At 35.7% G+C, this 25959-nt stretch overlaps 1 protein-coding gene across 1 annotated transcript in view; it reads right to left on the bottom strand.

Moving 5' to 3' along the window:
- ETNK1 (ethanolamine kinase 1) overlaps positions 1-25959 on the bottom strand; it is a gene marked incomplete at both ends in the record, with an annotated part of 67328 nt that overhangs the window by 23345 nt on the left and 18024 nt on the right. The window contains 3 exons of the mRNA XM_079714278.1: positions 2430-2572; positions 6996-7136; positions 16541-16800. Of these exons, the coding sequence (XP_079570404.1) occupies positions 2430-2572; positions 6996-7136; positions 16541-16800 (544 nt within the window). The remainder of the gene's footprint in view (positions 1-2429; positions 2573-6995; positions 7137-16540; positions 16801-25959) is intronic.

The raw sequence follows: 25959 nt of genomic DNA on the forward strand, positions 1-25959 counted from the left end.
TTTCTAATTTTCATGATCCTCCTTGATATTGAAATTATAAGTACTAATGCTATGCTACAGCTCAAATATATGTTTTCTGCTTAATAAACTTACTAAATTTATATAATTTACCTTTTATAAAATATGAGGCATGTTACTTCTCCTTATAACTAAAGACAAATATGTCATAGTCACATTACTTCAAAACCATTAGCTCCTAATTTGAAAGAGTAAGATAATAATAAAAAGAACAAGCTTCTTGCCACATTGTCATGAGTTTCAGATTTTACCTGAAAAACATTCCAACCAAAACTTTTCTTAATGCTTATGTATCAACTAATCACATAGGAATTGATTTTTTTAATGGATGCCACAAAGTCCAAAGGTAGCCTTCCTAACGGACAGTATAAAGCCATTGGTAAGAAAAAAATAACAGAATATCTCCACAACTAACACACAAACATAACCACAAAGACAAGAAGAAACAAATGGTACATAATAGACTTCTGTGAAGGGCAAACTCTAAAACCTATATCAACATATTTACACTTGTTGAACTGCGAGTTTTATTCTTCTGTGTAGGGAAGAAAAATTAGACACAAAAGTATGATTTAGGTAACTCATGGTAAAGTAAACAATGACAACCTTGAACTCTTAAAGCCAGACTGAAGCATAAATATTTTATCTGAAAATATGAGAACTTTTCATATCACTAATCAGTAGTTTAGATAGGCAACTGGTTAAATTAAAAAGTAAAAATTAATTTTTTTACCTAAGACATAGTAATCTGATTTTTTTGGTCCCTTATGTTTTAGATTATAAACAAGTTTGTTCAGTGGAATGAATATTCAAAAGAAACTTATAAAATAAAAATATGAAAAGTTAAAATTATATTCCAAAGGAAATAACAGATTCTCTTGATTAACTTGCAGTTAAAAATAAAGCTGAGTGTCCACTTCAAATGTAAGATGAAGACCCTCACTTGAAATTCCATTATATAAAATAATGTGTTATTAGATCTTGCACTGAACTTAAAAGCTAATATACATCACTTTAATGCATAACTAATACTCTAGTCTCACAAATGGCATTGAGATTTGGTTACTAGTATATAATGTAGTACATATATACTATGACAATTATATATAATAAATGGATAATAATAAATTAAAGGACACTGTCAAGTACTTAATGTTTTGGGGTACACCTGAAGTTTTCAAAAAACAATTCCACACAGACTTCAAGACATTCAAAATAAAGATGTTAGCTCAGAAAATATTTTAAAAATGGAATCTCTAATCCAGATTAAAATATCAAATATAAAAGGTACTTAAGTATGTTTTTGAAAATATGTGCTTCAGTCTACCACCCTTGACAGTGTTCTTTGGTTAGTTTTCTTCAAATTAAAGTCAGTTACAAATATTAAAAGCTTTTGCATTAGAACAGTCTCAGCTTACAATCTGATAAGAATGGTCATAAATAGTAATTTAACATAATATGACCACTTAATCAGAATTCTTTGGCTTCAATATCTTCACAACAGCACACTTTTAATTCAAAATAATCTTCCAACTATGATACCTATGTTCAAAACTGGTTTCCTACAAAATGCAATAGCTTCAAAGTTCCAAATAGACTTTTTGAATTAATAGTAATCTTTCAACCAAAATTGTGTTTTAAAAATGTCAATGTAGTATTGAAGGGCACCTACCGTTTTAGCAACCAAACCTCAAACCACTTTATCCAATAATATAATACAACCAAGTGTTTCTTAACGATAAAAACACAGAGAATTTGAATACAGCAAGATAGGAACAATCCCAAAAAACATTTAACCAAAAAGTTCACTGAGCATCTCAAAAAATGTTAAAACAATTTACTAAATTGTCTTGATTATTACTTTAGTAGATAAAATTTCAGCAACTACAAATAAAATTTCCTCCATCTGTGGCTCCCTCCTTAGCATCAAAATATCTAACAAATCAGTATAATAAACAAGTAATAGGAAACCTGGAGACATATTTGCTTCTAATACTGCTGTCCCCCCCGACACTCAAAAAATTTTCTATATTTATAAAACAGTGCAGTGTCAGCTGGTTTTTCAATAACCCCCATTACAAGCAGGTGCATTTTCAAACCATGAGCTACCAAAAATTTACAATGAAATTCATAAACCAAGTCATTTTATCATTTTTCATTTAAAACTCTAACAGAAACCAAAAACTGTTTCTAATAAACCAATTCTAAGAAACATATTTTATACAGCTATGCAGAGAATATATATTCCTAATTTAGCACAGTTACTGTCACTTTGTAACCAAAAGAAAACATTGAAGACTGCACACGTTTTTAACCCTTGCATTTGAATTAAATTTACTGACACAAAGATCAAAAGATTGTTAAGAACATGAAGAAAAAAACCTTACTCACTGCTAAAGTCAAACACCTACCTTGTTTCTCATTGTAGATTATATTCTTACACAACAGGTCATTATGGCAAAGCACAACAGGTGAGCCCAGGTTAGAAAGAATCTTCTTCATCCAAGTCATTTCTTCCTGAAGAATCTGAGGGCTTGGGATATCACTTAGGAACCTTTCAGTTAAAAAAAAAAAAAAGAGTTATATCTTGTTTATAATAATGGCAACATTTTTTAAAGTTTCATTAAGGAATAAAATCTTCTTTTCTTTTCTTTTTGGTCATATAGAACTTATTTTTTTCCTTCTAGTTTTATTAAGATATAATTGACACACACAGCACTGTGTAAGTTTAAGGTGTACAGCATGATTTGACTTACATACCTCATGGAATGATTACTATAATAAGGTTAATGAGCAGCCATTATCTCACAAAGATACAAAATAAAAGAAAAAAATTATTTTTTTCTTGTAATGAAAACTCATGATTTACTCTCTTAACAACTTTCATATATAACGTACAGCAGTGTTAATTTATCATGTTTTATATTACATCCCTAGTACTTATTTATTTTGTAACTAGAAGTTTGAACCTTTTGCCTACTTTCATCCAATTCCCCCTTCCCCATACCCCACCTCTGGTAACCACAGATCTGATCTCTTTTTCTCTGAGTTTGTTTGTTTTTGAAATATAAATGACCTGCAGCACTTTGTTACTTCCTGGTGCATGACACAGTAATTCGATATTTCTATACATACCAAAGAAAATCTATTTTAATAAGTTCTTTCCATTTAAATGCACAGACTTCTGAATTAAAGCAAGCCAATTATTCTAAAGATTAGAATACAAAAAAACCATTAAAAAGAACTTAAACATGAATAAAAAGAAACAGAGCAACAGATAAAATGCAGGGCAGAAAAGTAAAAAATATATCAGTACAAAATGGGGTGAGGGAATAATATGTATATCTAACAGCTAACAAATTACTAACACTATTCTAAATGTCTTATATTTATCTCCATTTTATAGGTGGGGGAAACCAAGACACAAAGAGTTAAATAAAAAGAAGTTTAAGTATATTATGTAAAATTACAAAGATAGTCCATTAAAGAACTAAAACATCTATTTCAAGCTTGTAAGGGTAAATGTAGTATAAATCAGCTAAAGTCACATTTGACAGTCAATAGATATTATCTACTATTGATAAATCAACTCATTATTATATGATAATCATACAATCATTAATCATATAAAATTATGATACTATCATATGGTAACCACATCACAGAATACTCATCTTTACAGAGAACTGCCTCAGTAGTCAGACTGGGAAGGGTGAGAGTTGGTATGGCAAGAAGGATTAGTGATCATGGCTTTTTATCCTAAACTCTTTTCTGTACTATTTATTGTGCTGTATTTGTAATAATTTGATAAAAATACAATGGAACAAAAATAGGGTGCTACTACTAATTCCTCAATAGCATCATCAGGCTTACAAAATAAGTTCTCTTCATTCTTACTCTATATCGTCTCTCAAATTACCCCTTACATTTCCATTTTATAACACAAAAAAGATTCTGTATCACTGAGTTTACTTTAATGAATTTGCCTGTTCATTGTTCTCCCCACTCCTGCATTCTCTTCTACACATAGCTTCCAACAGAGATCCTTATATGCGCTTTTTAAAATGGTGTAATTATTCAAGAATTTATTTTAAAAGTACTGAGTTGAATGGAAATAATAGGATTCAAAGGATTATTAACATAATTACAATCATGTACAGACAAAAAGGAATGGAAGAAAATATGAAACATATTTTTAATATTTTAACTGTTTCTAATGTTTTAGTTGTATATGTTCTGTTGGGGCGAGGTTCTTTCATTATTTACCACACTGCATCTCCAGCTTTACCCAAGTATCACTAACCTCAAGCATCTGAAGTAACCTTCTCTGACTAATAATAATTTTTAAAATAGCAGCTAACATTTATTTAGCACTTATATGGCCAAACACGGTTCTAAGAAATTTGTATATACCAACTCAATTAATCCTCACAGAACCCCTAAAAGGTAAATATACTACCTTTTTTATTTATGTTTTACGGAAAAAGAAATAGGTAATTTGTCTAAGGTTGCACAGCAGAACTGAGATTTGATCCCAGGCAGTCTGGCTCCAGTCTTGTGCTCTTAATCCATACAGCACCATACTGCCTCTCAACTCTGTACCGCTGCCATCTACTTATTTTAAAGTGATTTTTCCCAAAATCTTTCAATAAAATAGCTATTTCAAAAGAGAATTTTTTTTGTTTTTATGTTATCACTTTCTGAATATCCAATACACCGGACACACTTCCAGGTGTCTGCCTATCCCAGTTAAAGGGGTATAATATCCCTATCCATTCAAAGTTTGACAAACTACATGTAAATAAAGCACACACAGAGTGAGTCAAACTAATCTTTGAAATAATCAAACTCAAAACAATACAGCTATTTTTCGCTAATGGATTATAAAAAGTTAAAAGAAACGAGAAAAAAAAATCCACAGGTCCTGCTTACTTCTGTTGTTCTTAAAACAAAGACTTCCTGAATACAAAAGCTGAAATCTTCATGTACACTTTAGGTATAAAGACAAAATAAAATTTCCAATTTTTGTACTAGCATTAATCACACTATGGAAAAACACGTCTGGTGTGGTTTTGAGGCATGTGACGCCAAGTATTTCAGAAGGTCGCAGCAGGACTGTGCTCTGGGTGTCTGTCAAGAGTGGCTGCGATGGCGGAGGAGGAGGACTCAGCTCACCTGCTCCCACTGGCGCATCAAAATGACAACTACTTACAGAGCTGCTTACTCTTGACGAGAAAGACCAGAAGACTGGCACAAAAGATTTTTTAAAGGTATAAAGAAGAAGCCACAAGACGACGAGTAGAAGGGGCAGAGATGCAGCACAGTCAAGACCCGTACCCCTAGGTGGGCAACCCACAAACGGGAGGATAATTACAATTGCAGAGGTTCTCCACAGGACAGAGGACAAGCCCCACAGCAGGATCCCTAGCCTGGGGACTCCTGCACTGGGAAGACATTTGGCTTTTTAAGGGCACACTTTCAGGAGAACCAGAGGGCTGTGGGAAACAGAGACTCCACGCTTAAAGGGCACATACAAAATCTCACACACTCTGGCATCCAGGGCAGAAGCAGTAATTTGAAAGGAGCCTGAGTCAGAACCACCCGTTGATCTTCAAGAGCCTCCTGGAGAGGCAGGAGGCATATGGAGCCCACCCTGGGCTAAGAGACACTGGCAGCAGCCATTTTGGGGAGCTCACTCAACCAGGAGGACACTCGCCCTGGTAAGTGCCATTTTGGAATCCTCCCTCTAGCTTACTGGCACCAGGACCCAGGCCCACCCTAGCAGGCCAAGTTTTAGGACCCCTTGGGTCCCTCAGGCAGCATCCAGGGATCTTGCCCCACCCACCAGCAAGCTGACACCAACTTCCAGGACATGCTGGACACCAAAGCCAGCTGTGCCAGGAACCAGCTCTGCCCACTGGGGGTCTAATACCAACTCTGGGGAACCCCAGGGCCCTGTAGCCAGAAACGCTGGGACCTGGCTCCACCCAGCAGCAGACCAGCACTAGGCCCAGGACCCTCTGGGATCTGGGTCCTTTCTACCAGCAGGCCGACACTACATCCGGGACCTCTGGTCCCACAACCTGCCCCCCCAGACCCAGTTCTGCCCACCAGAAGGCCAGCACTAGCCCCCTTAACCCTGCTGCATGTTGTATATGAAAGTTGTTAAGAGAGTAAATCCTAAGGGTTCTCATCACAAGGAAAAATAATTTTTTCTATGTCTTTATTTGTTTAGTTATGATGGATGTTCACTAAACTTACTGTAGTAATCACTTCATAATGCATATAAGTCAAATCATTATGCTGTACACAAACTTACACAGTGTTGTATGTCAATTATATCTCAATAAAACTGGAAGAAAAAAACATGTTTAAATTATTTGGATTCTAAATACTGATTTACACATTTTTCTATATAGGAAATGAAATACCTTAGTCACTCTGAACCTGAAGTCCTACAAAAGCTGACACTCCAGTAAATGAATTTTCAACCTCATGAGACTTAAATAGTCACAGTAAACTAAAACCCAAACTTTTTCACACTCCAATATTACTACACTGTCCCCAGTATAGATCTCTAGGCCCCTTCAAAACAGCCTTCCTTTGGGCAGAAGGAATTTTTTTAAAAAGGTCTCTGTTGTCAACTCACACTACGAAAAATGTACCCATTCATAGTAATCTTTATATTATGTTTACTGACAAATAAACGTTCCATATTTGTTTCTTGGCTCACCACTTCCCCACTTTTATAGGGGTTATTTTTCTTCTTCTTCTTTTTTTTTTGAGTCAGCTGTAGGAAGGGAAGGACATTTCTGTAGTGCCTTCTGAGAGTCAAATGAATTAATGCTTATTTTACTTAAATGCAAAGAGATAAACCAAACCAGATTTTATACACAGAAACCTTACAGTTATCTTTGAAACCCTATATATGAGCAAAGCAATGTAAAACATAATTTAAAATGTAAAAGTAATTTTACCTTTTATTAATGTCTTCATCTGCAAATCCTGTGGGAATGAGAGAGAAATATTTTCCCATCTTTAGCCATAGGTTAGATTTGGGAATCCAGCCATTGTGTGCATGAATAGCATGGATTTTAGCAAGCTGACGTGCTATAAGCCTGTTTAAAAACAAAATGGCATAAAAAAGAAAGTGTTAAGCACCATACAGTTCATATCTACTCATAGGTAAACTAAAATAACTAGTGTGCCTTTACCTTATAACATGATTTATTTTTACCATATATAAGATTCAAAATAATTTGGCAAGTCAACTCTCACAAGGAGAGGCAAACAAATGTTTAAAGCATAAGTAGGAAGAAACACCTAAAATTAATACAGTAATTAAATATTGTGTCCAAAAGGGACTGAGTGTCTGGATATAGGCAGCCTATTTTGAATATACAATGTTTGTGACCAGCAGAACAATACACGACTATAAATGATTTCAAGGCACATATTAGATATTAATCACTGATGCATTTAAATTACACAGAGTCATTTTAATTTTGAGCTTTTGAAGTCACTGAAGTTAAAGGGCAAAAGGGACTAAAGTAAAAAGGTAAATGGGCAGATAAATAGGTTCTATGCGTTAATTTCTGTAAGTGTGTTGTTAACAACAAATACTCTGAACAAACGTTAGGATTTTATGATGTCAGAATCAATACTAATATAACAACAAAATAGTTTGAAGCTATGTAGTATATTTGTGTCCACACCATCTTTGTATCGGCAGAACCTAGTACAGCAAATGCTAATGGAGGAATAAGCATACCAAATAGAAATAAGAACTAAATTACCATACAGTCCATAGAATAGTAGGTAGAAACATGACTTAACAATAACCTACAAATAAAAGAACTTAAAACTGGCAAATTTTCAAGATGCTAACAATCTAATGTAACGTTCCTCAAAGTACAGTCCTAGGACCTACAACATAGCACCACCTATAGGAATTTCTAAGGTTCCACCTCGGATCTACTGAATCATAATCTCTATGGGTAGGCCCCCAGCACTGCATTTTAAACAAGATTTCCAGGTGATCCTAATTCACTGTATAATTTGAGAGGCACTGATATAATGCTCCAATTTTGCTTCTGAAGTCACTGAGGTTAAAGGGCAAAAGGGACTAAAGTAAAAAGGTAAGTGGGCAGATAAATAGGTTCAGTGAGTTAATTCCTATAACTGTGTTAACAAGTTCTCTGAACAAACATTAGCTTGGCTATGTACTAAAATCAATCTTTGGAAACTTAAAAAAAAAAAGAAAGAAAGAAAGAAAAAAATACAGAGGCCTGGGTATTACCCCGAGAAATTAATTGGTTTGGGGTGCAGCCAGGGCGTCAAGATATTTTAAAAGCTTCCCAGATGACTAATACACAAAAACCACTTAACTAAATACACAGGGAATCTAGCATTGTAGTAATCCTTCCCCGATCCGTGATTAAATAACACAGTTTATATTATATTTTTATATTATAGTGAATATTCTCATCTATCTAGTTTTTAATAAGAGTCCTGACTTTCCTTTGGAGAAACTTCCATCCCCCTTACTTTCAGTTCACTTTTGGTTCAGTCAGAGCTCATCTCAATCCTAACTCCCTATCCCACCGGCACCACTAACTTTAGGAGCAAAGAGATGACACAGACTTGCCCAGAGCATTCCATCCTTCAGGCCAGAATGATCGGTTCAGGGCATATTACCCAAGCTAGGCCAAAAAGATTTGATCCCAAGACTTTGGTTGAGGTGATCAGAAAAGGAGGGACACACTCCCCACACTGCAAATTGATTAGATAAGCCTGTAACTGCTAAGAATCATAATTGTCACTCCTTAGAAAAGTTTGCCAGAAAAAAAAAAGGTAACTCACAACAAAACAGACAGTGATATTCCTAATGGCACTATTAGAGCCCCTGGATCCACCCATGCTTGAACTTAGTATTCTCAGATATATGAATCGACAAATTCCTCCTTCTTTGAGTCAGTCTGAATTTTCAAATTATGATTCTCAATAAGTCCTAATGCATCTCAGAAGTGTTTAGGCATTACTGCAAGTGAGTTTCAGTTCTACTACAAGAAATATTTGAAGTTTTGTTTGAAAGAACACAGCATTAAAGAACCAATAGATTGACTAATATTCTTCATCTTTCAGTTTGGATGATTGTAATTCAGCTGACCACATCTCGTTTGATGTTTGATGATCTGAAAAATATTTCACAGTAGGGGAAAATGCTCAATGCCTGTTAGGAGCAGAAAACTGTTATTGGTCTGACAGCACTTGATGCAACGAAAAGAGGTCTATAGGACATGGCCCTTGCAAATCTTTGATACCCAAAGCTGTAACTGAATTAGCTGTTACCCTACTGATTCTTTCATGTACCCAGGTACAGAAACTGGTGAGTTTCTCTTGTCTTCAGAGTACCACTGGATTTTATTACTGAATTTAAAATAAGTAATAAAATATTTGTAATGCTGTTCTTTAACCCACCTAAATTTTTAAAGAGAAACCAGCTTATATTGTTATTCTGAAGCTTAAAGTTTACATGTAGATCACATTCAGCAAGCTCCTCAGCCTAAAACTGCTGCCAAGTGTAGTGTCTGATGCATTCAATATTTTCTCCTTGTTTTCTACTCTGGAAAATAAATATGATGAGGTTTCACTGTAATTGAGTAAAATTTGCTTTCGGCCTTTATCTTGATGATTAAGTTAGGATTCTATGGACGCTGAAGTTATGTGAAAGGAGAAACATAGATATCATATCTGAGAATATCTTTTGCCTTTAAGGCACTGCATTCTTGTCTAAAATGGAAAATTTGGCTGATTTGAGAATAAAATATAATTGAGTATGCAACCATGTGAAGAATAAATCTTATTTTTGGGGGAAAAAAGAATCCTAATGCATTACCAAAATATTAAAATCTGTGATCTTTTTAGGTATGTGTGTTTTGGTCCATACCTCTGAAATTACCAAATAAACATTTTTATATAAATTAAATAATTATTGCTTAAATGATCTTCCCCAAGACCATATACTCTACAAGAATATAGGGAAAAAATCTATTTTTATATCAATCTCTCATACAGTATTTGCATAAAAAGCTAGGCCCAAATGAACGTGTAGTACTTTAAGCATCAGGAGGAACCTTCATGACAAAAACCAAGTGATAATAAAATCAAAACAAAGGAGAGTACAAATATACACATATATACACACAAACACACATATACATAAATAGATGTATATGTGTGTGTGACACATATATATTTGAAGCCAGTAAAAACTGGTTTTAAAACTTTAAGGAGGGGAATTGGAACAAAAGGCCTGAAGAAAGGCAATCCATGTTACATAAAACTCAAGGGGCAGTCTATATCAACAGAACATTATGAACTAGAAATGTTTACTCAACAAATGAGACCAGTGATTCAGAAGAAGGGTCACATATTAGAACAGGTATTTAATACCAAAAAAATTTATTTGCTGTTTTAAAAATAAATAATAATGTCTATTTTTTATAGTTTTACCCCAGAGTTCATATGAGACCCTGATTTGCAAAACACAAAATGTAGTCTCAGAAGTTGTCCAAATGTAAGTTATTTAGCTAGGAGTGACTGGAATGACAATTCTAAGGTAAATACTTCAAAATGGCCACAACTCCAAGGGGTTCTTACACGTTAATGGAATCTGTTGAACATGAATAGCTGCTACAAGAAAAAGCACCTACTAATTTTGATTGTCTTTACTCTTCTGGCAGAAAGGTGGCTAACTGGAGCTGAGTCAGGATTTGAACTGATGATGTGATGCAAAGGCCAAGGCCTTTCCACTATAATATACTGCAGTAACACTGCACAGAATTAGTTGGGTTTTCTTCTGACTTTGCCCTTGTATTTTAGGTCTAAACTTAAGCAAATCATTTCATTTCTCTCAGTCTCAGATTTCTTATAAGGAAAATCAAATTACTGGTGTAATCTTAAAGCTCTCCTTCAAATCTAACATGATACGCCCCTGAATACCAGAAAAAAATTTACATAAACATTTACTCAATTTAGAGATTTAAGTTCAATAATGACAACAGGAATTTCACATTGATATTCATATACAAAGATCCTGTAGACTAACTTCCCATTTCATACCAATTTCCTACTAGGTATAATAGAAATGTTAAATATACATAAACTATAGAGTGAAAGGCAAATTTTCCAAATTTGATTTTGATTTTTATCAAAAATTATCAAATATTTTCTCCTTTGAACAAATTTCTGAAATTACAAGTGAAATTATAAAAATTATTTTATATGCAATTTTAAAAACATTTCTGCATAATGCGATATATACCTACTCAAATGGAAAACAAACTAAAATATTAACAACCACCATACAATAGCAAAATTAATATCTGCAAAAAAACTATACCAAAACTTAAGAGCAAATGATTAATATCTTCTAAAGTAAATTATAGATATATTTACCTTACCTACAGGTGCACCGTTAAAATAGAATTCGATTATATAAGGGACAAAGTTAATGTTAAATGATAACATCATGCTTACATAATAGGTAAAACTATATTCAGAATAGCGTTTAAAATATTTTGTAGCATTTTCCTATGTAATTAAAAAAATAGCAGCAAATAATAATAGTATACTTGACATTGCTTTATCAATACTACTGATAAATACTATCACTAAGTTATCATACAAGGGGCAAAGACCATGCCTTATTCTTCTATCCTAGCATTCAGCACTAAGAGGAGGTCCTTAACAGATATTTGATGAATAAGAATAATCATCTTGGCAACATACTCAGGATACATTTAGAAACTTACCAACTTACCAGTGGATTCTACCACTATTAGAGTTTTTCTCTGGTGGATTAAAATTTATCCTGGATTTTAAAAAATCTCATATAATAAGAACTGTGCCAAAATTAATGCCTAGCTACAGAAAAACAAAATGACCATCCATTTGAAACACTGCCTGTTCTTTAACAAGACACATCTTGTATAATAAGCCTTTTTTGCAAAATCTAGGATTCAAGTCAATTTCTACAGGTCTCAGAACTACCAGTGTATCTTTTCTGTAGCAAAATTCACAAGGAAAGGAAGAAAATCTATTATACAAATATCCTCGTGGCAGTAACAAGTATAGTTCAACTGCAAGCATAGCAGCTACATACTTAAAAACTAGGCTTTGCTAAGAGTTTTTAAAAATTAAATAAGTCCTACTTACAAGTTCCATACTCATCTAAAATTTTTGATAAATTGGTGTTGAACAAAACACGCAATTTGTGAAGGATGGCTTTGTTAGGAAAATTTATGGTTTTTACTAGTAAATGAATTCACCAAAGTTGCAGAACACAAAATCAACACATGAAATACATTGCAGTTCTACATTATTGATGAACAATCCAAAAAGGAAATTAAGAAAACAATTCCATTTACAATAGCAACAAAATACTTAGGAATAAACTTAACCAACGAGGTAAAAGATTTCTATACCTAAAACTACAAAATGTTCCTGAAAAAAATTAAATACAGAAATAAATGGAAAGACATCCCATGTTTGTGGACTGGAAGACTTAACATTGCTAAGATGTCAATACTACCCAAAGTGATCTTTAAATTCAATACAATCCCTATCAAAATCCCTATAGCATTTTTTGCATAAACAGAAAAAAATCCACCCTAAAATTCAAATGTAATTTTAAGGAACCCCAGATAGCTAAAACAAGCTGGAGAAAGATTGGAGGTCTCACACTTCCTGATTTCAAAACTATTACAAAGCTACAGTTATCAAAACAGAGTGGCACTGGCATAGCCTCAGACATACAGACAAATGGAATAGACAGCTCCAAAATAAACCCTCCAATTTATGATCAAATGATTTTCAATAAGGATGCCAAAACCATTCAACGGCAAAGGACAGTCTTTTCCACAGCTGGTGCTGGAAAAACAGGATATCCACATGTAAAAGAAAGACGTTCCTTAATTCTTTCCTTAAATCATACATAAAAATTAACTCAAAGTGGATCAAAAATCTAAATGTAAGAGCTAAAAAAACTGTAAAACCCTTAGAAGAAAACATAGGAGAAAAGCTTCATGACACAGAACTTGGTAACAATTTCTTGGATATGACACCAATAGCACAGACAATAAAAGTAAAAACAGATAAACTGGACTACATACATCAAAATTTAGAACTGTGCATCAACGGACAAAATCAACAAAGTGAAAAGACAACTCATGGAATTAAGTATTTGTAAGTCATATATGTGATAAGGAGTTAATATCCAGAATACATAAAGTACTCTTACATCTAGACAACAAAAAAAATCCCATTAGAAAATTGGAAGAGGACTTGAATTGACATTTCCCCCAAGAAGATACACAAATGGCCAAGAAGCATAAGAAAAGATGCTAAAACATGACTAATCATTAGGGAAATAGAAATCAAAACCACAATGATATACCACCTCCTTGCAATTAGGATGGTTACTATCAAAAAAAACAAAATAATAAGTGTTGGCAAGGACTTGGAGAAACTGGAACCCTTGTGCACTGTTGGTGGGAATGTAAATTGGTGCAGCCACTATGGGAAACAGTAAGGCAGTTCCTAAAAATATTAAAAATAGAATGACCATATGATCCAGCAATTCCACTTCTGATTATATACCCAAAAGAATTGAAAACAGATATCAAATATCAAAACAGATATCAGATATCAAAAAGATATTTGCACACCCATGTTCATAACAGCATTATTCACAACAGTGAAAAAGTATCAACAGAAGTGACCCAAGTGTCCATCCATGGATTAATGAGTAAACAAAACATGGCCTACATATAAAATGGAATATTACTCAGCCTTTAAAAGGAAGGAAATTCTGACACACGCTACAACGTGGATGAACCCTGAAGACATTATGCTAAGTGAAATAAGCCAGTCACAAAAAGACAAAAAGGTATGGTTCCACTTACATAAGGTACCTAGAGCAGTCAAATTCATGCAGACAGAAAGTAAGATGGTTGCCAAGGCTAGGGGGTAGGGGAGAATGGGAAGTTGTTGTTTAATGGATATAAAATTTTAGTTTTGCAAGATGAAAAGAACTGTGGAGATTGGTTGCACAGCAATGTGAATGTACTTAACACTATGGAACTATATACTTAAAAAATGATTAAGATGGTAAATTTTGTTATGTGTATTTTATCACAATTAAAAATAAAAAATGTTAACTAAATTAATTAAATGGTCATAAGAAAGAATACAGTTCTTAAAAAGAACTGTATTAGAGCAATTCAATTGTTTTCTATTAGTAAATTTTATATACAACAGAGAAAAAACTAGGTAGTAAAAAATTAAATTTCTGATTTTCACTATCATAGATTGGTCCTTCTTCTACCTAGTCTCAGTAAGATAAGGTTTTACTGCACTAACATCAAGGCAAATGCTACTTTAAATTCCATACTCAATAAAGCCAAATGTTTGAAAATCTCAAGGCTGCAGAGAATCTCCTCAAACACCCACTAATACTCACTAATTGCTCCTCTCTTAGAAGCTTTAAAAAAATTATAATAACAGGCATTTTTTTGAAACTGGAAAAAAGAATCCCTAATCCTACCATCCCAACAGAATTTATTTCTTTTTTACAAACTCCCTTTGAGTTTTCACATAAGCAAATTATTTCCTGATTGTAGCCACAGTTCAACTAGTAAGCTGATTTTTTTCCTCTTAGTCCTGCATCAGACATCTTGCATGTTTTAGACAATATTCAATAGTAACATAACACTTATTTGTACTGATGTACCTGAGTTATATCTAAATATGAGTTGTTATGACACAATCAAGCATATGACTTTCTTTTATGACTTATTATATAATGCCCTATTGATTTCCGAAAGAGAACATTACCAATTTTACTTGCAACTCACAGTGTATCAGTTCCACTACAATACCCTCAGCACTGGAAGTTGGTGTTTTTTAGTTATGCTTCTTGATAAGTGAGCAATAACTCATTTTAAATTGCATTTCTCCCATTATGTCTGTTGCTGAGTGGCTTTAATTATACTTCAGCCAGTATTCCCAGCAAGAGGCAAGTTTTAGAGAAATACCTGATGAGAAAATTCCTAAACACCTTAATTTGAATTAAAAAAAAAATTAAAGGTCTCTGCAATACTTGATTGCTACACAAAGGTTCAAATAAAAAAGATCATGATAAACTTCCATAAGTTGAATTACTAGTTAAGCATTAGCCTGATGCTATTCGTCTTTACCTATCATCTCCCTCAGACTCCTCCATGCTCTGCCTCATCCTTTAAAATCCAATTCAAATGTTACCTCAGTTAAACACTGCCTAATTTCCCAACTATACCACAGTAAATTATTTGTACTTTTTTTGAAAACCTTTTCTGTTCCTCTGTGTCTACTATTTAGCTTACTTTTTCCCCAAGGTTATTGTCTGTCACAGACTGTAAATTACTAGTAGAGCAGCTGACTGAATCATTTTTCCTCCCCTAGACTACATTAAACATAAATACATTCCAATGCCTTTTATATTCAAAGTAGATACTCTTTATTATAATCATAATATAGGCAAGTAGCTACGTCTGAAGAAGACAAAGCAAGAGAATACTGTGGACTTTGATCTATGGCTCAAGACCCTTTCAGGAAGTTTGTGAGGTTAAAACTATTTTCATAAAGTATTATTTACCTTTTTCACTCTCATTTTCTAACAAGTACAGTTTTGAGAAGCTACATGAAGTGGTGTGATGTACAGTACAGTTTTGAGAAGCTACATGAAGTGGTGTGATGATGTCATCATGTTGACCGACAACTAAAAGAACGTGCACTTGATAATCTTTCATTCTAAAACCTTTGTGTTCTAAGTTCTAACATAGTAAACACTGATAAATATAATTCACATAAACAAAAGCTCTTTGGGTCCTCAATAACCTTTTAAGAGTTGTAAAAGGATCTTGAGACTGAAATGTTTGGGAACTTTTGATTTAAACTATCAATGAACTTGCTGTTTTCAAATCAAGCCCAAAAGAAAATTTCAGCAATTTTAGAAAAATGATCGAGCATATGCAAGACATTATTCTTACAGAAAACATAATACTTCGAATTAAATAATTTTTAAGTTTAAAGAGTAACAAAGACGTGTTAACAGAATTAAGACTCATAGTAAGCAAGAATTCTGAAACTATGAGCAGCTGAGTAACGAAACTTAGTAATAAGAAATGTGTAATGCTTTGATTCAAGCACTACTTTAAAAAATTGAGAAGCCTTGACCTTCTGCGACAGGCTAATCCAAAACCTCTCACAGTCCTTTCTTTTGCACAGAGTTAACTATGAGAATTCAGAAAAAAGGAATGTTTTTTTCTTTAGCAAAAATAAAACAAAACCCGAACAAAAAAAAGTTTCTAAATTAACCAACTAGCTGCCTAAAGAAAAGGCAGTTTTAAAAAACACTTCCTTAGTGCACTTAATACTCTTATTTTTCAAAAGGACAAATTATTTAGGAAAAGAAATGTACCTGAAAATGGCGGGGTTGCAGACATGCTTTGGATCCAATGCTTCTCCCTGTATAAATTCATAGCACAATCCATTATTGAAGGTACAGTAGAGTTGTGGTGCGCAGCCGTGAGCCTGCAACACTCGGAAACTCTTCACTTCCTCATCTCGATCGACTAACAACTCAGTCTTATTGCCATAAATTCGCACCAGGACTACATCCTCCATTGTATTACCCACATAACAGCCAATAAGTTTGTTTGTGATTCCATCTGTGAAAAGCTGACCAAAAAAAAAGAAAAAATGGGGAAAAAACAATTATTTACTTTTAAGGAAGGAATAGGAGATAACTTGAAAATCATTAAATACTAATTGAAAGAAAATATCTATTTAATATAACTTTTGAATACAATTTTGCCTAACATGTCTATAATTTTAATTCTAGATTTAAACAAAACGGAATACCACTGTTTACTATGTTGTGTTGTACAATATACACATTCTCTCTCCTGTATCTAAATAGATTGGAAAGTCTCTAAAGACAGGGAAAGTGGCTCTCTTGCTAGCATAGTATATGATATTAAAAAGTCCTTAATAATGTTCATAAGTTTAAATATACAAATATACCATAATTTATATTATGGTAAATCTCCAATTTATAAAAAACTCAACTTTAAATGTTATTTCCAAAGATTACTTAACATAATATGCATTAAAAATTGTTTTAAGTATTCGGGTTATAATAATTTAAACTTGAATGCTACAGCTAAAAAAAAAAAAAGAAGCACAACCTTAATTAGAGGAAGATAGAGATTTCTCAGGTATTTTCTAAAAGGGAGTTTGAGGACTCTTCAAGAGTTTTAAGTACTTACAGTCCTTTTTTAGATTTGAGTACAATGGTATATTAAAAAGTAAACAGATGATTAGCAATATTAGTTCTCTAAGTCTATTCAAAATTGTAGCTTTCATTTTCCTCTACACTAATTTGACACTAAAACTAACTTTCTATTTACCCAATTATAACTCAGAGCTTTTGGAGGCTCTCAGTGGAATAAAGGGATAAAAGGTAAAAGTGAAAGTAAGCGTTAAGGACATTTTTCCAGAGACAACTGGGAAAGAAAAGGAATAATGGACAAAGAATAAGTTTTAAATGTATACACATTTAACTAATGCCTGGGAAAGAAGGTAAACGTTTCTGTTTTGATAAGATTGTTGTAATGATAAATGACATCTGAAAAGGCTTTAGATCTTAAGTTGAAATTTGAAAGAAAGTATTTATGTATCCTTATTCACCTTTGAATATCTATGTTTTTTGGGTATGCAGACATACAAACTTTGCTTTCCACCTAGATTTCAAAAAGATGGTATGTAGGGAGACACTGACAAGAAGCATATGCCCTTAAACTAAACTCCAATCATCATTTTATTAAAATCTATGTTGAAAGCATGTTGTTTCCTATTAAAATGCCATAACAACTCACACATATTATTCTGTAACTCCTCCAGATGTCATGTAGAGATGAAGTATTTCAATTATTGTAATGAAGTTTGAGAAGCTAACATTCTGAAATGCTTGTAATGAAAGACATTCTACACTCCTCAAAAGCCAGGCGTGAAATCTATGTTTTCTACATCCTAACAAATAGTAAGGACTTAATACTTAAACACTAGCTTGTCTTCTTGATCTAGCTTATAACAAATTCATTCTTTCACTCTTGCCTATAATAAATTTCTTTAATTGTGCACGCTATATTGTACATTTATGTGTACATGCAGAAACATACATATAAAGACATATGCACTTAAAAAGGCTAGAAATGTATAACATTACTGGATAAGATTATTGAATACTATATAGACATTTCTAAGTATAACATAGAGTCACAACTCCAATGACACTAACCCTAACATACTCTGTTGCACAAAACAGCCACATACTTGCAATGAAATGATAGTCACAATAAACCCCTGGAGCAAAAAAATAAATATATGAATAACTTCATTTACAAAAGTAGTTTATGTATAAATAAGGATAAAAATGTCTGCAAAGATATCCAATAAAATATTAGGTAGTTTAAATCTTGTCTGCTGTTTTCTTATTTCTCTCTAAGTAGTTTAAACTTTTCTCGTTTGGCTTATATATGTTTTCTCACTTCTTTTTTTTTTTCCTGTAATCAATCTAGTTTACATGTGAAAAAATTAAATAGTGAGAAAAACGAAAGGGGCTAGGAACTGACCTGGCATGTACAGCAAGGCCTGGAGATTCTGCTGAACATAAGCAATTTCATAGAACATCAATATCAGATGAGGCCACTCTGTGACCATAATGCATCAAGACAAAAACAAAGTCACTCTGTAATCATGTCTGAACAAAGACAAAACTATGCATTTTTTCCAAACCACAAAAATGACCAAACACTCCCCTATTCTGGCTAATGTGAGGGACTGCCGTTCCTTTTCAAGGAACAGCTTTGGTCCTGCTTCATTCCTCCAGTCCTCTGGGTAAGATAAGTTACCCACACAGTCATAGACTTGCCCCATTTCCTTCCTGACAACACCCAAATGCAGAGGAAAGCCTTGCTTCCTTGAACCCTCTCCCAAATCACCAAATTCAAATCTTATACGAAGTCCTTTCTAACACCCACATACTGAGAGCCCCACCATTCCCCATGGAATAAGTCTTCCTTAAGGAAGGAGTAATAAACCCAATTTGTTTGGCTTATCCTAATGATCTCTTGATGGAGATTTCTGACTTTAAAGATGTATGGATAATGCTTTTTGCTCTTGTATGGTTCCCACCTCATATATAAACCAACAATTAATTCAAGGTGCTTCAGCCTTCTGAAACACACATTTAAAAATATACTAGGCATATGCTAGGTTTGTGTACTATACTAGATATATACTAGAAATATAAAATTCCACCTCAACGGAGGAGGGACAAAACTACTACAAATCTCATGGAGCTCCTTTTCACAGGGTTTATCCTGCACTGTTTGTCAAGTATTTAAGATAGTACCAGTTCAGAGGATGAGCTATGGAGCAAGACTGCTTGACTATAAATTCGAGCTGTGTTATCTGTAAGCTGGGTGACTTTATGCAAGTCACTTACCTGTATGTGCTTCATTCATCTCATGTTTAATATCAGCACATTAGAATCTGCTTTATAGGTTTTTATGAGAATTAATGACTTAATATACACAAAAGCACTTACAACAGTTCCTGACACAAACTAAGCTCTTATCAACTATGTAGATAACTACATATTTAAATCTGAACACAAGACAGAAAAATAATTCATGATGGGATCATAAAAGTTAATAATTAAGACAACATCTATGTTATAGATTAGCCCTAGACTCTATGCTGCTGCACTGGTATCACCTAGCAAATCTTGAAAGCAAGACCCAAAGATGTAAACTATTCCCAAAGAACTACAAAAACTATCGAGTGCCTAACAAGGTAAAATTCACAATGTCTAATATCCAATTAAAGATTATTCGGCATGGGGAAATCCCTGGTGGTCCAGCAGTTAGGACTCTGCGCTCTCATTGCCAAGGGCGCAGTTTCAATCCGTAGTCGGGGAACTAAGATCTCACAAGCCGGGTGAGGCGGCCAAAAAGAAAAATTTTATCAGGCATGCACAAAGGGCACAACCCACAATGGGGGGTGAGGGGGGGTCAATTAATGGAAACCAACCAGAACTGACACAGATGTTAGGATTAGCAGGTGTTAAAACTGTATTCCAAAAAAAAAGTGTGTTGTATTCTTACAACAAAAAATTAAGCAGAGGGACTTCCCTGGTGGTGCAGTGGTTGGGAATCCTCCTGCCAGTGCAGGGGACACGAGTTCGAGCCCTGGTCTGGGAGGATCCCACATGCCGCGCAGCAACTGGGCCCATGTGCCACAACTGCTGAGCCTGTGTGCTGGAGCCTGTGAGCCACAACTACTGAGCCCACGTGCCACAACTACTGTAGCCCGTGCGCCTAGAGGTCATGCTCCGCAACAAGAGAGGCCACCGCAATGAGAGGCCTGCGCACCGCAATGAGAGGCCGGCGCACCGCAATGAAGAGGAGCCCTTGCTCTCTGCAACCAGAGAAAGCCTGAGGGCAGCAACGAAGACCCAACACAGCCAAAAATAAAAAAGTAATAGAAAAAATAAATTAAAAAAAAAAAAAAAAATTAAGCAGAGTCATTGAAGACATAAAAAAGACCCAAATTAAACTTCTCAAGATGTCTGAAGGGAAAACACACTTAGATGGGATTTAACACTAGGTTAGGTAGTGGAAAAAACAATTTAGCAAACTTGAAGACATAGGAATAAAAACTATGCAAAACAAAATACAGAGGAAAAAAAGAATTATCAAAGAGAGAGAGAGAAGAGCATCCATTAGTTGAGAGACTACATATAAAATTTGAGTCCTCAAAGAAAGGAAAAAAAGAGAACAGAAACATTTTTAAAGAAATGACAGTCAAAAGTTTTCCAAATTTGATGAAAACCTATAAACTCAAGATCCAAGAAGCTCAACAAGCCCAAGCCAAAGAAACATGAAGAAAACTACACCAAGGCACCTCATAATAAAACTGCTTAAAACCAGAGATAAATCATTTAATGGTACCAATTCATTTTAATCTTCCATTCACTCAGGCACATTTCAGTCATCTTGACCCCTCCCTCTCCATCCCCCACATAAAATGTTTTCTTCCTAGGTAATTCTGAAATCCACTCCTGTTTCTCCATCCCCTTGTCAATCTCCTATTTGCAGTATTTTAATAACCTCATTGGTCTCTCTTAAGCCAGTTTAACCACCTTCCCACCTTTCAAAAAAATTCACTCACTAACTGCCACCAAAATAATCCATCTAAAATACAAACATGGGGCCCTCCCTGGTGGCGCAGTTGTTGAGAGTCCGCCTGCCAATGCAGGGGACACGGGTTCATGCCCCGGTCCGGGAAGATCCCACATACCATGGAGCGGCTGGGCCCGTGAGCCATGGCCGCTGAGCCTGTGCGTCCGGAGCCTGTGCTCCGCAGGGGGAGAGGCCACAGCAGTTGAGAGGCCCGTGTACCGCAGAAAAAATAAATAAATAAATAAAATACAAACATGAACATGATGACTGGCAATCTTCAACTGACTCCACATTGTTTAGAGGATAAAGTTTAAGTTCCTTAGGGCGTACAAGTTCCACAATACCTCCCAAGTTATCTAGTGATCTACCTGACAAATTCACCCTTCTTTTTCTTCACCTCACTAACTTCTAACTTCCTTCAAAATTCCAACACAGGAGTTATATCCTCCAGGAGACAATTCCTAAACTCAGATAAGACGTAAATACTTCTCAGTGCTTGCTAGTGCCCTATATATAGTATTACTAAAATGCACTGTAGGGACTTCCCTGGCAGTCCTGTGGTTAAGACTCCACAGTCCTAATGCAGGGGGCACAGGTTCGATCCCTGGTCGAGAAACTAAGATCCCGCATGTTGCACAGCATGGCCAAAAAAAAAAAAAAAAGTACTGTAATTTCTTAATTATATTTGCCACTCCATATTTACTGTGAGTTCCTCTGAGATTTGGAACACATGGAAATAAGAAAAAATAAAGGTGAAAAACAGGAATATAAAAGATGGGTCAAAGAGGAAAAAAAAGTATGATGGTACAGTGAAAAACTCAACCATATAAGTAGTTACATTAAATGTAAAAGAACTAAATAATCCAATTAAAAAACTAAGTATGGGGCTTCCCTGGTGGCGCAGTGGTTGAGAGTCTGCCTGCCGATGCAGGGGACGCGGGTTCGTGCCCCGGTCTGGGAAGATCCCACGTGCCACGGAGCGGCTAGGCCCGTGAGCCATGACCGCTGAGCCTGCGCGTCCGGAGCCTGTGCTCCACAACGGGAGAGGCCACCACAGTGAGAGGTCCGCGTACTGCAAAAAGCAAAACAAAACAAACAAACAAACAAAAACTAAGTATGAAAAAGAAAACTATATGCTACTTTCTACAAGAGACATGTAAAAGAAAGCTGATGTAGCTACACCATATCAGACAAAATAGATTCTAATGATACATTCCAGGAGATAAAAAGGGATGTTTTATAATTATAAAAGGATTGAGTCATCAAGAAGATACAAGAATTCTAAATTGAGTGCATACAATAACATAACTTCAAAATACATATAGCAAAAACTGACAGACTAAACAAATTCCACAATAATTGTCTGAAACTTGAGCACATCTCTAAGAGCTGATTTTTTAAAAACAGGGAAAAATCATTACATCTACAAGAGAGCTAAGCAATAGAATTAAAAATCCAACTTAACTGACATACACAGAACACTGTACCCAGCAAGAGAATACACATCCTTTTCAAGTATACATAAAATATTACCAAAATTGACTATAGGCTTGACTATAAAGCAAGCCTCAATAAATATCAAAGGATTAAAATCATCCAGAGTATCTTCTCAAGCTACATTGAATATGAACTAGACATCAATAACACAACACACATACACATATACACACCTCAAATAAAATGGTTAAGATAGCAAATTTTAGGTTATTTGTTTTTTTACCACAATAAAGAAAAAAAACTTAATATTCTCCCACTTATTTGAAGTGAAGCAATGCACATCTAATCCACTGGATGAAGAAAAAACTACAGTAACTAGAAAGCATTAGAAAGCATTCTAAACTGAATGATAATAAAGTCATATTAAAACTTGTGGGTGCTTTCCGGGACATGTAAATAAAAATATTAAAAATAAAAAATGCAAAAAATTAGTGATCTTAGCTTCTAGCTCAAGAAGCTAGAAAAATAAGTCAATTAACCTTCGATTAAAAAACAGAATTAGGAAGAAAACAAAAGGGCAAAGTTATCAATAAAACAGAAAAACTCAACAGTCAAAAACTGTTCTTCAGGACTTCCCTGGCAGTCCGGTGGTTAAGACTCCGTGCTTCCAATGTTGGGGTGCGGGTTTGATCCCTGGTAGGGAAACTAAGATCCCATAAGCCACAGTGGCGCAGCCAAAAAAATACAAACGAACAAAAAAAAAAAAACTTCTTTGAAGATAAAGTTGATAACTTCCAAGCAAAATCATCAAGGAAAAAGGATACTAATTATCAATAAAGAAGTAAACTTTATTAGAGTACAGACATATATTACTATAAACAACTCTTCCAAAAACAGACAAAAAAGAAACAGATCCCAACTGGATACCAAAACTTGTCAAGGACATTACAAGGAAGGAAAATTACAGACCACTCTCTCTCATAGTTGCAAAAATCCTAATCAAAATATTGGCAACCAATACAACAATATATAAAAAGGAGAATACATCACAACAAAATGGGGTTTACTCCAGGAATGCAGTGGTTCTTAACAAATTGTTTTAAAATGTCATTGTAATTGAGCTCAATAACAGAAAAATGGAGGCAAATCACGTAACCATCATGAGTTGCAGAAAAGTACTTGATAAAATTCAACATTTATTCATGATGAAAATACTTAGCAAGCCAAGAATAAAATGAAACTTCCTTAATCTGACAGAGTATCCAAAGAAAGCCTACAGCAAACATCATACCTAATAATAAACTATTGAAAATGTTCTCCTTCAGAATGGGAACAAGGCAGGGATGCCCACTATCACCTCTTATTTCAATACTGTGATGATGTCCTAGCCAGTGAAGCAAGACAAGACAACAAAGGGCGGAGTCAAGATGGCAGACTAGGAGGATGCAGAATTCACATCTCTGAACAACTAGGGCAGCTACCAGGCACCAGTGGGTGACCATGGACACCTAAGGGGACAGGAGGAACCCCCAGCAACTGGGTGGATGGGGGGTGTGGGGGGGAGTGAAGGGGGAGGAGAAGTGGAAGTGGGACAGGACTGGCGCCCCTGAGGGGTGGCTGGGGGAGGGGAAGGGATCCCATGGCTGAAGGGGGAAATTGGGGGGCCGCTGGGAGGACAGAGGGTCAAAAGGCAGCATGGCCAGGTTTCCCCTGCCCACTTTGCCCCCAGGAGCCTGCTGAGGTCCCAGGCCTGATCCTCTGCCCACCTATGCCCCCTCCGGCCATGTGGGTCCTGAGGGAGTGGGAGGGAGGGAAGGGGAGCAAAAGTAAAGGCCAGATCTAGGGGACCTGCACTCCTGACGGGTGGCTGAGGAAGGGGAGGAGTTCCTACACCCAGCAGGACCCTCCCACTGTTAGGGGTCCAGCAGGAACAGGGGAGACCCTGGGGGAAACCCAAGGGGAGGGGGGGCATGGAGAAACGGAAGGGAATGCAACCAGTGCTTTCGCTGCCCACATTCTACATAGGCACCAGGGAGCCTGTTGGGCTCCTGGGCCTAATCCTCTGCCCTTGGAGCCTCCCTCCTGCCATGCAGAACCCAAGCCCCGCCCCTACACCCCCACCCAGGGCTCCATCTCTACACTCGGAGAGCCCCTCTGAGACCCGCTCCAACCACGCTGGGCCTAAACCCCACCCACACACACCCTGACCCAGGGCCTTACCTCCAAACTCCATAACTCCACACTCCAGAGGCCCCCCCTTTGGACATGCTGCCTCTCCCCTTCCGTGCAGGTCCTAAGCAGAGACCCCACCCCATGCCTGAATGTCACCCAGCCTAGGCTCTGCCCCCAAAGCCTTTTCCGGCTGCAGGGTGTGGGTCCTGAGCCTAAGACACCCACCCCCACCACTACGTCCTGCTCCACCCTAAACCCCACCCCTGCATAAGTTCCAGCCCCGCCTAAACTCCGCCCCCCCAGAGCCAAAGCTTTTTATTTTTTTATTTTTTTCCTCTTTTAGATTGGGGTTCTGTTTTACCTTGTCATTGATTCACTGTTGTTGATTCATTTATATTTTTATTTTTTCTAATAAATCTTTTTTCTTTCTGCTTTTATTTTATTTAGACTTTGTTATTGTTCTGCTCCTTTTGGCTTGTTGCCCGCCTTCCCCCCTTTTTTTTTCCGTTGTGGTTTTGTTTTACCTTCTTGCAGTTGTTTTAATTATATTTTTATTTTTCCTAATATATTTTTTATCTTTCTAACTTTGTTTTTTATATTCTTTGTTATTGTACTGCTTCTCTTGTTTTCTTTTTCTTTTTTTTTTTTTTTTTTTTGCCACACAACGCAGCTTGCAGGATCTTGGTTCCCAGGCCAGAGGCTAGTCCTGAGCTCCCATGGTGGGAGCGCCAAGTCCAAACCGCTGGACTAACAGAGAACCTCAGACCCCAGGGAATATTAATCAGAGTGAGGGCTCCCGGAGGTCCTCATCTCAGCACCAAGACCCGACTCTATCCAACTGCCTGCAAACTCCAGTGCCAGACACCTCAGGTCCAACAACAAGTAAGACAGGAAGACAGACCAACACATAAAAAAAAAAAAAGAAAGAAACGGCAAAAAAAAAAAAAAAATGTTACAGACGAAGGACCAAAGCAAAAATCTA

Source organism: Hyperoodon ampullatus (genome assembly GCF_949752795.1).
Source record: "Hyperoodon ampullatus genome assembly, chromosome: 11".
Lineage (NCBI taxonomy): Eukaryota > Metazoa > Chordata > Mammalia > Artiodactyla > Ziphiidae > Hyperoodon > Hyperoodon ampullatus.